Source organism: Natator depressus, chromosome 21 (genome assembly GCF_965152275.1).
Source record: "Natator depressus isolate rNatDep1 chromosome 21, rNatDep2.hap1, whole genome shotgun sequence".
Classification (NCBI taxonomy): domain Eukaryota; kingdom Metazoa; phylum Chordata; order Testudines; family Cheloniidae; genus Natator; species Natator depressus.
Window position 1 is genome coordinate 5,993,442 of NC_134254.1, and position 12,038 is coordinate 6,005,479.

At 45.0% G+C, this 12,038-nt stretch overlaps 1 protein-coding gene across 3 annotated transcripts in view; it reads right to left on the bottom strand.

Annotated features, from left to right (window-relative positions):
- SRGAP2 (SLIT-ROBO Rho GTPase activating protein 2) overlaps positions 1-12,038 on the bottom strand; it is a 211,219-nt gene that overhangs the window by 11,092 nt on the left and 188,089 nt on the right. For all 3 annotated transcript variants that reach the window (XM_074936354.1, XM_074936353.1, XM_074936355.1), the window contains 3 exons: positions 9,282-9,361; positions 3,722-3,902; positions 2,107-2,253 (listed from right to left, as the gene is read on the bottom strand). In XM_074936354.1, the coding sequence (XP_074792455.1) occupies positions 2,107-2,253; positions 3,722-3,902; positions 9,282-9,361 (408 nt within the window). The remainder of the gene's footprint in view (positions 1-2,106; positions 2,254-3,721; positions 3,903-9,281; positions 9,362-12,038) is intronic.

Consider the following 12,038-nt stretch of genomic DNA (forward strand, 5'->3'; position numbering starts at 1 on the left):
CTGTTTCTAGTAAATGTATCTTCTCTATACTGAACAAGACCATGGTGGCTTAATTATATAGCGCTCCAGGTGTGTAGGGTGCTGCGAAATAGGTTAACTGGTAAAAACAACTATCCCCACCCAGTAGCATGCAGTCTGAAAGAATGACTCCAAGCAAATGATGTATGGTCCTCGTAGCAGGAGTATGTGATGCAAGAGAGAGGAACCTTTAAAGAGGATCAAACTTATATATAGCGCAGGCCCTGTGAGCAACTGCTAGAAAGTTCTAGTTCCAGCTGGATTTCGGCATCAGAAAAATAAATTCAGTGGGCGGCACAACTGCGACAGGGAGACCATCTGACCTATTTTGTCCAGATCTGCACAGATCAGAATATTCATTTCTAAAGAAAACACAATGCAAGTATGACGCTGCTAAATATCACACCTTCCCTGGTAAAAGGAAAACATGAACTAAACCTAACCAAGCCCTAGGAGCTCTTCTCTTTGGTGCAGCGTTCATGAGAGATGGTGAGCCTCCAGAACATCTGCTCATTATACAAATCCTTCCATAACTGGTACAGTTCTGTAGTTTAATGGCTCACTGAACATATGACAATGTCCACCCCTAAGCTGGTGCACAGTGATATAGCTTCAATGATATCAAGAGCGCTGGATTAACTCACATTAGTTGAGGATCTGGCCCATTATTTAATACAAACAGTGGCAAACTTAAAATGATTATTTTCTCTCTTTGCCCTAGATTCCCTGTTAGGCTAATTAAAGGTTAATATTTTCATTCCATTCTAGAATGTTACAATCATCAGTACTAGTAGCTTTAAGGCACAGATTTATTGCAGAGAAAGACACTTCGGTAACACAGCATGCTATTTTATAATAATGGGAGAATCTGAAAGATTTGGGGGAGAACGCTGCCTTAAAAATAAATAAATATAAAAAGTGAGACACTTCATCTCATTCCAGTTTCATCTTTCAGATTTTCATCAACGCAGCCTCAGGCTACTCATCATTTTTCATTGAACAGGCAAAATTGGAAGTGAGGACAGCTGTTATTTCAGTAGCACTGTACATACATAGTAACTTCCTTTGGGTAAAAAGTGCGAGATAAATGAGAGACCATTATGGATGGCACGGAGGCGGTTGAACAGAGGATCTCTCTTTCATCTGTGCTTTGTAGCACCCAAAACTGTGCTCAATGTCTTATAAGGTACATTTTTCAAAAAAGACACGATCCCTGTCCTAAGGAGCAAATAATCTAAAATTTAAAGAAGAGGTACCAAATGATAAGAACAGACAATGGGGTTGGAATAGAAGAAAGGGGGTTACAAAACAAGTCAGGCGATGACGACTAAGATCTTCTGGGTAGGATGGGGCCATCCTCTTACCATGGAGAACAGTTCCCGTCTGGAGCCTTTCTGGTCTAACACTTCACTTCTTGACTCCTTTTCCTGTTTACATGGTATTGGAAGTGCCCCTAATTCTTCACTTCTTTTATTCGAAGGCATAGGTACATACGTCTTGAAGCTCTAATGCTTTTTCTCTCTTCAAACTTCCCTTGACAGAGTCTTTCCATTGTATCCTCAGTCTTCCATGTCCTTTCCCTGCCATGCTTCCTTTGTGGAGTCCTTCTTCTCCTGTTGTCATCTCATGTGCGCTCTCCAGCCTGTTTATCTTTTTCCTAATTTCCTCCATGCATTATCTGTCTACCCTCTGCATGCCTACTGATCTTCTCAGTATATTATTTTCTACTACCTTCATACTCTAGCATAAACAAATAATCAACAGCAATGCAAGAATATCATCTTTGTGGCTCTGCTACATACACAAACATTTAAATAACTATTTTGTGTACGTACTATTGGATCTCAGATTTTCATCTTTTTAGGGCAGGGGATGATGTGGAACTGAGGTGGGGGAATAGGTGACCGTGGGCCAAGCTAGAGAAAGAGGGAGCTAGAGAGCGAGTGGTGGGGTACGGATAGGTCTAGGGAGGAGGAAACAGAGGAAGTAGTACCACTTATTCCTACGCCTCTCACAAGACAGAAGTGTCCTACAATGCTCAGCACCAAAATTTCTGTACCAAGTAGAAAAACGCAAGATTGCTCTTACTTGTTGATGTTTGCAAGATAAATATCAGCGACGTGACCCCCACTTGGACAATTGGCACCGGCTCTGGCTGTCACTTTTTCTTCTGGTGGCTCAGAATTGATTTCTATTTCAGACTTGGGGCTGGATCTTTCAGAGGAACCATCCTCACTAAGGAGGAGGAGGAGGGGAAGAAAACCACAAACAAAAACACAACCTTAAGTTTTCAGAAGGTTCTATTGTGCCCCCTCCACCCCCTCTTTATCATCACGACATTGTGAGGGAAACGTTTTGTTTCTAATTATGAAGTCTATTTTTGTGCCTATCTTTGAGAGCCCAGCTGTGCATTGGGATTCCTTAGGCAGGCAATTACTACTTTTAGAGGACAAAGATGCTGAACCTACAAGCTCAGCGCAGGTGGAACCCAGCACATACATTGAGCCCCAGTGACTTCAATGGCATTGCTCCTGCATGGAGCAGCTTGTGGGATCAGGACTACATAATCCCAATACACTGCAGGCCTGGGCATCACAATGTAGATCACTGAGTTTGAAAATTTTTTCCTTGCTCAAATAAGATTTAACTGTACCCAAATCTTCCAGGCATTCAGCAACCCACCCTGGATCACTGTAGAGGTAACCTAAGTGTAGCCAATGATTTTAGTTTATTATCCCTTTATTGTGTGATGTTATGATCACTCAGTATGTTATATTACATATATCACTGTATGTTAGAGTTAATTTGTAGGATTATAAAAGTGTAAGATTGATCAGTATTTAGAGGAACCAAGTATACCAAGTATTAGACATGAGTATGACAAGCTGAAATGCAAGAACCTGTAGGCTGAGGCCTGCAAGACTTTAGCTTAGCTATTTTAGGCCTTGGAGACAAGAGATGATGACATAAGCGACCGGAAAATAATCCAATCCACTAAGATTATGGGAAAAGAGGTACCAAGTGGTAATATGGTGTAAAATTACCCAGAAGATTAATATTAGATAATAAAAATACTGTGAAGGCCTATCTGTCTCCAACATGTGTCTTAACCACAGGATACAGGTTGTGCGCCAATGCTAATGAGAATAAAGGGAACTTACACCGCCTACAGAAAATTGGGGTCCCTTAAGTATCCATGGGACACAGACCAATAAGAGAAAAGAGGGTTGACTCTTATGGACATGCGCAGAATGTAGGTATTGACAAAAATCACATTATAAAAAGGGGGTACCCAGAACGGGAAAATTGAGCTCCCTAGGGGAGACTCCAGGAGGAACCATCCCTCTACTGATAATCAAGCCATGAGAGACCCATCAGACACTAACCCTGTTGTTAAAGATGTGAGTATGACTATATTTGTAACTTGTGTATAGGTCTGTATAGAATTTCTATATGCTTGAGTAATCATAACTTTAATTGTAACTTTAATAACACTTGTAAAATCGACTAAACCTTGTACTTGTGAATGTCTGTGTGGTCACTACCCTTGGTCTTTATGTGTTCCTAGAGACTAACTCGAAAACAAGTAGCAGAGATGACTTTCACTCTGTTAAGCTTGAAACTGTAGACACCAGAGCCAAACCCACGGCGGTGTAATACCGCATTACAGAATTCATGTTAAATAAAATAAAAGGCTACATACGTGTCTTGAACAACAATGTACTGATGAGGGATAAGGCCGTCGATGCCATTGTGCCGTCCCTCCCACCAATCATCTGAGGCTCGCTGATACAGGAGGAGAGAAGCCCCTTTTTTAAAGGACAGCTCTCGCGCAGTTCGGCCAATGTAGTCAAACTTTGCAATTGCTTCTATCGGCTCACACTCTAGGAGAGAGAAAGGAAAAGACTATTTAATGAGCACTCAGTGTTGGACAAAGAGTCATGAGTTTAAATCCCTCCCTTAAATCTTTCAGTGATGGACATCAGCTACAGAGCAACAATTATGGGACATGACCAATGTTCCCTCTAATTTTTGACAGGCTGTGTGCGCAAAAAATTTCTTCCGTGCAAATTTTTGTTCTTCTGTGCAAATGTGTGTGTGAGCGGGTGTTTTGCCGTGTGCGCAGGGTTTAGGATGTGTGTTTGTGTGCACACGCGCACAGCTTAGAGGGAACAGTGGACATGACCATGTCACCTGGGATAAAGCATCACCTCACAACAACGGAGAAGGGGGGGGCACAAGCATTCAGATTTTGGCATCCATCTCTTTAAGGCTACGTCTACAGTGGTGTGTAGACAGACCCCGCACGCCTCCCTAGCCTGGATATAAATAGCACCGTAGATGGGAAGGCACTGCTTAAGCTCATAGAGCAGACATCCCAGAATCTCAGCGTACGTACCCTACATGGTTCTCTGCATGCTTGAGCAGTGCCTTCCCCATCTACACGGCTATTCTTAATCAAAAAGAAAAGGAGTACTTGTGGCACCTTAGAGACTAACCACTTTATTTGAGCATAAGCTTTCGTGAGCTACAGATTTCTTTTTGCGAATACAGACTAACACGGCTGTTACTCTGAAACCTATTCTTAATCAGTGTACTGTCCCTGCTGCCTCTCCGGGCTGCCTCTCCCCACCAGAGCCTTTCACGTGGTATGTAGCTACACATACGCTACATACAACCGCCAGAGTGGACAGTGCCAACCGGTCAGGGGTTCTTGGATTGAGGTTATCACATCCACATTTTCTACCCTGAAATGTCTCACTGCATCAAAGAAAAACATGACCAGAAAAGAAAAATCCACAACTCAACTCTAAGATCACTGAAAACAAGAAGCTCTCGGGGCCAAAAGCAATCTAGAATAAATTTCCCCAATGGCAGCTCAAGAACCCTTCTGTGCTGGCAAGCAGGAGTTTTCATAAGCATTTAGGGAATAAAGACTTCTGGATTCAAGCTGCTTCAGAAGTAAGGCCTCTACTCAGAAGAATATTTCTGCTGCCTTGTGGGGCTTGCAGGGACCAGAAGACTACAGATCCTGGCACTGAGGGAGGCTGATCTGTTCAGAGCAACAGCTGGCCTGTCATGAAAGCTAATAAAAATATTAAATGCCTCCATGTTATAATGAGCTCACAAAAAGGCACTCCGCTCCAGAGCGCCACACACCACTGGATTCATCGTGCACATTGTTTATCAAGCACAACCCAGGGCCCTCGGAGCTGTACAATACATGGAACAAGACAGCGCTTGCTTGGGGAGCTTGCAATCTAAAATAGGCAGTCTCATAACACACAGTGACCAGATAGCAACCTGTGACACTTATACTATGGAGGGGAGGACAGGATAGGTGCCCAGAAAGTCAGCTTGATCCAACTCAAATTGTCTGGATCATTTTAAGATTTACAGTTCTGCCCTTGGCAAATTCTCTTTTGCAGGCAGGATACAAATTACAACTCTAGGCTGGAATCAGGTAACGGAGGGAGCTTGGCTGCCTACTCCCTAATGATCTACAACTTACAAGCATCTTTCAAGGAGCTGGGGGCCAGCTGCCTCATGATGGCAGTTTTGGCTTCTTTTTAAAGCACTACACTTCAGCCATCACATAACTCTTTTCCTGATCCTTCCAGAGCAACAGACTGTTCCTGGTGCAAGCCAAGGAAAGACGTGCCATTATTTTGTCTCTAGCCTGCCATTGAGATTAGGGGAGGCTTCTTCATGGCTGCCTTTGGCAGTGCAGTGGCCAGCCAGAGGACCAAAAACCCCCCCAAACAAATATCAAGAAGTAAGCCCTTTAAGTTATTCCTTGGGGAAAGCATGTGCACAGGAATTAGGCCATCTAGGGCTTCCCTGAGCAGGGTCAGCAGTGGCCTGGACATGATTCTCTGAGCAGCATAAATCCTGCAGGGTGAACAGGGGCTGTAGTACCATTGTCTGATCAGTCAAACAGCAGAACAAAATTATTACCCATGCTAGAACTGCGATTAGTGTCTGTGGCTACAGAGCATGGACAGACCGAGGGCTAAGACCAAGCTGGCACAACATTTGCAGGATTTAGCCTTGAATAATGGATTTTCCGAATACAAAAACAGACGGCAGCGCTTCTACTAAATTATACACTTCAGACAGGTCTACGGACAGCCACAAAGGGTTCCAGTCATCCGCCCACACCAGCCTGCAAGGTGTTTGCATCAGTGAAAAATAGCTCACTTGTTTTCAGCTTGGAAAACTTTTTTTTCCCCCCCAGTACAGATTCCCTTGAGCATGTGGTTATCTGCTTCTGGCCCCCTTCCTTCCTCTTGCTTATTTGGTTCTTGGAACCAGTTCATTCATACCATTTAAAAACGTAAGGTTCATACTTTTTTACGTTTTATTACAAGCGAAGGGACCAGATTTTTTGTGTGTGTAAAAATTTCATCTTTGTTTCATTAACAATTGTTTATTATTCCAAATGAGCAGTGCACTCTGATTTCTTACATTTCCGATTTGCCTTTTAGGACTCTGGATTGTAGCCAGACAAGTGATTTTAGACTCAGATTTCCAGAACTGCTGCCCTACTGGGCTCAAGCTCCAAGGAAAGAACTGGGAAGACAGACCAAATGAGTAAGCCAAACACAACTACCACTCCTCGTCTCAAAGTCTGTGCCGGAGAGCAGCAGTTCACCGTCTCTCCACCAATTCATGACTTTGTGAACATGGAAATGCACTTGCACCCTCACCATATCAATGACCTGCACGTGCCAGTCCCAGCCACCAAGTGGCTGATCACTCTTCCATCGCAATGAACGATAACAGAATGGCAGCTCCAAAACCACAGCCTTGTTCTTAGATGCTGATTCCCTCCAACTCTCTGCACTATGATCCTGCTTCTGACCCTAGAGATCAGTGGTGAAGTATTTTCCAGGCTCACATGTTTGTCACTAGGCATCTACTAAACAGACCAGGCCCCCATGGTATGAGTAGCATGCTGAAGCCAGCTAGGTGGTTGTGCGTTGCGAGTGGCTAGTTGAATGAGTGATGGACAAACTTCTGTCACCTCACATCCAGAAACTGACTCAACCACCAACCGAAGCGTGAAAGGACTTAGTTTGCAAACCCAGCCTACGCTACTAAGCATGCCTTTGGTGACAGCCCCACTTGGTCGGGATTGCTTCTCAGCACCACTCCCAGAGCCGAGAAGCTGAGCTCTTTCATCCAAATCAAGTGGCTCTTCAATCTCTTCTCTCAGAGACTGATGGCCAAATTCACAGAGGGTCTGAGCCCCACTAACCTCCGCTTGTCTTGTCTCAGGCGTTAACCCTGAAGGCACTATTTTGTGCGAAGCAGAGCAGGCCCATGCGGGTGGCTACAAAGAGATCCTGCTCTGCCAGCACCCCTCACCTGGTGCATCTCTGGCCACCCTCCACCTGCTGGCCTGCCAAGACACCTCTCAAGAGCCTATCTTGGGGGTCTAACTCACCTCCCCGCTGCTACCAAAAGGCACCTTCATTTCCCTCCCAGCTAACAAAACCCTCCTGACCCCTCAGCAGCGACAAAGGCACAGTTCTCCTCCCTTCCAGGTGCCAAACTCCATATACTCGATACAGGTTGTGGGAAGCTGTTCCACGTCAACACTGATCTCACCTTGCATGATGCTCCTCAAGACCAAGCCCCAGTGGCTTTGGGATGGAGCCCAGCTCTAGCCCACAACCCATCTCAAATCACCTTGCCCTTTTGCTACACAAACCATTCAACAATAGCATTCAAAAACCAGCCAAGAACATTCACCTATCAGAGTGTACGCAAATAGAATGATAGTCCTGGGTAAACAGGCCTCAGAGTCTGCCTTTCATTCAAGGGATGTCATTCCTTACTGGGTAGGTAAACAAAGGGAAAGGCTTTCCCAAGCTTTCCAAAGGGACTGTGACTTTCCAGAGGAACAAGATATTTAAAAAGGGACACGAGAGGCACATCATTTTACACCCATAGTCTCTGTAATACCCCCGACAAGATGGATTAAAAATCTCTTCTGACTGTGTTTTTTCCCTGTTGAAGAACTAGTTTTCCTCCTTGACTGCCACATTTGTAACAGAGATGGCAGACAACATGGCACATCAGTCTTTACTTCCTTGTTAGTGTGCCAGCAACAGTAAGCCAATATGAAAGTGTCCAAGCTATGGGATAGGTTAGCTGGTTAACCACTGGTGCAGAGACAGCAGGGGGAGCGCAGGAGAACAAGCCAATGCTTCTGAGTAGGCTGCTAAAGAACAACTCAAGACGACATGCAATCAAATTGAAAAAAAAAATAAATCACATTTTCATCTGAAGATGGTGCAGCTCCTGTAGTCACAAGCACTTCTCTAGGACAATAACAACCGGCAGACATTATAACACAATGCATTTCTGTTGCTATTTGGTCAGTTGGCTTTGGGCATTGATCACCATTCTGAGTCAGTTTTGCTGCTTCGGGCTGGCAGTTACACTTTGTTATGCACTGGTACTGACTACATACAAGGAGCTCATGTGCATGGTTTTCCCCAAGCCCTAAAAGAGAGCATTTTCGCCAACAGCGGTGAGAGACTGGAATCGATGAGTTTGGGGCTGTACTGGCTCTTCCTCCCTGGACTCTGCACAAGGTTGGGGAGCATCAGGAGATGGCTGGAAAGGTCAAGCAGAGGCTACTTAGTGGTGTGAGGCTCGGATCCCGTCACAGTTACTCAGGCCAAGAGTAGGGCAGTGGAGGAGATCCCCAACAGAAACCAAGAATCAGCAGGGATTCCCTGTCCCCGAGACTGGCTTGCAGGGAGAACGTAGGAGAGGTTTTTTTCTTGCTTGTTTTTAAAAAAGCAATTGGAACTTACGAACATGCGGCTGCCTGCCAAGGCCACTGAAAGGGAAGAAGCTTGGCAGACAGCACATGGAGAGGGGAGTGGGAGAGCAGGCACAGACATGTTGACTGTTTGGCTTTCTGCTTAGCTCATGCTTCCCAGCTCAAAGACCCATTTCAATAACAGGAGAGCAGAAAAGCCTGTGCAGAGCATTTTGGAAGACAGAAGTCTGTCTATGCTTGCTGCTGCAGGAAGGCACCTTTGCAAAACAGGTTTTTTTGAAGTAGTTTTGAAAGGTTCCTGATGAGAGCGTGCCTTCCAATTTTTTGGTGGATGTTGCAAACAGCTTTTCTGATTCAATTCCCCAACAGATTATCAGCACTTTGAATTTAACCTCAAGACAGCATTCCCACTCCCAACCAAAAAAAACCCCAACCCCCTGGACAGCTAACATGCATCACGTACCATCATCACTGGTATGATGCTCAGCTGCTATATCCTGAACTGAATCTTCTGTTGAGGCCGTTTCTCCATGAGGACTTTCACTACAGTGGGAGGAAACACATTCAATGCATTACACTTGAGGAAAGTCATTTTACTATCTACAGAAACAGTCACACTTAACCGAGTAGTTAAGCTCTAGAATAGGCTTCCAAGGGAGATTGTAGAATCCCCATCATTGGAGGTTTTTAAGAACAGGTTGAATGTGTTCTTAAAGACCATCTTTCAAGGATGACCTAGGTGTCTTTGGTCCTGCCTCAGTGCAGGGGGCTGGACTTGATGACTTTGTAAGGTCCCTTCCAGACTTACATTTCTGTGTCTATGAATACTAGGAGCTTCACGCAGTGGTACCAAACCTGGATTCCATTGTGCCAGGCACTCTTTAGAAGTGGATGCACTTACATGCATTGAAAACTAGGTTGTTGAAAAATCAAGCTGACTCTCTACTTCCATGAGCACCTGGAGTAGCTTTTTCAGTTTATGTACACCAGGGAAACCAGAGTTTAGATCTCATAACAGGGCCCTCAGAAGATTTTAGATATTACAGATGGAAAAGGCATAATAAAAGGCTAGTTCATCATCTTTGCCAGTCGAGGATTATTCTCTACACGATATTATCCATTGCTCTCATTAATTACCCAAGTTACGGAACGTCTCATTTGCCCTAGAGGAGATTATTCCACAATTTAATAGGATGCTTCAGATTTTTTTCTTCTGATCGATTTAAAATGTACTTGTCTTAATTTCACCAAATGACTGACTCCCATATCAGATTAACTGGCATAAGTCTATTTACAGATGCCTAAGCATCACTGTCTAGTATATGAAATGAGAGAGAGCTTGGCAAAGATCACACACGTAAGAAGTGGAAAACAAAGGGGAGAGGGGAGAGAATTCACGCACTCGCCCAAATGACCCTGCCGAGCTGAACTGCCAGTTAGCAATGACTTTCTTTCTTTGCTCCGTTAGTATACCACTAACAGTTCCACACGAGGAACACTCTCCCCTCCCCTATACAGGCATGTACTGTTGAAGGGAAAACCTGTTTGCTCTAGAGCAGTGTTTCCCAAATTAGGGCCGCTGCTTGTTCAGGGAACGCCCCTGGCGGGCCGGGCCGGTTTGTTTACCTGCAGCAGCCAGCACATCCCTCAGCCCGCGCCACTTCCTGCAGCCCCCATTGGCCTGGAGCAGCGAACCGCGGCCAGTGGGAGCCGCGATCGGCAGAACCTGTGGACGCGGCAGGTAAACAAACCGGCCCGGCCCGCCCGGGGCTTTCCCTGCACAAGCGGTGTCCCAAGTTTGGGAAACACTGGTCTAGAGCCTTAGCTTGCTCAAGTTGAAATGAAGCGAGGACTGGAGACCCTTTGTAGACAGGTTTATGGCCTTCATGAGCCAGACGGAGCGGACCTTAAATCATCTCAAAAGCAGTTTTTACATCTCTTCAGACGGTCAGAACTTGATCCGTCTTTTTGGTCCTGAAAAAGTTAGAGTAGGAGTTCACTGACGCCTCATACTCTCCTTTTAAGAATCTGTTGGCGAGATCTCGCTCCCCGTTTAAAAAAAAAAAAAAGAAAAAAGAAAGAGAGGAGCCTGAACAATCCCAGGGTCTCATTACACTCAATACACACAACAATCACTCTGCTTCCTAGCCCTCTTCAAAGACCATACCTCACGAGGCACTCGTTAACTTTCCCATCCTTTACTAGGCAGGATAAACACTCTGCAAAGTTTAATAAAAGAATCTAAAGCCAACAGAAAGCCCCAGGAGGGCTATACTATTACAGGCTAAAGTTTCACCCAGATTGTGAAGTAATGTAGCATACAAATAGCTCTAATGATCTAAACACTGTGAAAAGAGAAGCAGGATCACATTTCTTCCCTCCCCCGTCATAGGACACTTCCAACCCAAAAAACCCCTGCCCCTGCTGTAAAGAGATCCTTTCTCTCGAACGATCACATGGGTGCTTGGATGCTGTAAGGAGGACTGCTAGGCTGCTGGAGTGCTATGTGAATACTGAGGGAGTGTTGGCAATATATATTGCCAGAGGAATACAAGTCAAGTTGAGCATCTTTATAAACTGTTCTCCTCATCGATTCTAATGTTCTCATATAAGATTCCTTGACTCTGACACTGCCCCCCGCCAATTAATTCTGTATATTACGAGGTTGTTCTCATGTGTGGTCAATCTGCTCAGAGACACAGACATGTTACAGGTTTTTTAAAGGTGCCCATATCAAGGACCTAAATCTCAACTGCAAACCCAACATTGTGTCCCGCCCTCTCGGCTTCCAGCGCAAGTCATTTCAATCCTTCCCAGCAGCTGCCGACTGAAAGTGACGGCCGCACAGCAAGAGCATGGAAAGGAATGTGCACAGCGCACATCAAGGATGGCGCCTAGCCACGGGAGGCCTCTGCACTGGAGCATCATCATTTGTACGTTACTCGGTGAGGACAAGAGAAGGCAGTGGAGGTTGATGTTGGGGAAGAGGCAGCGTTCAGGTGCAAATGCACTCAACTCCCTTCGTTTGATGAACCAGCTCAGCCAAGAGGGGATCCAATTTGCCACGTGCAAGCTCTACAGCAGAAAGCCCTGTGGGCAATAACTAACAACCACTTAATACCACAGCTAAGACAAGGCTTGAATGGTAACCAGATGATTCTCTCTGATTAATTTTTCCAAACATTTTAAATCACGCTGAACTCCACCTCTCCCTGGATTC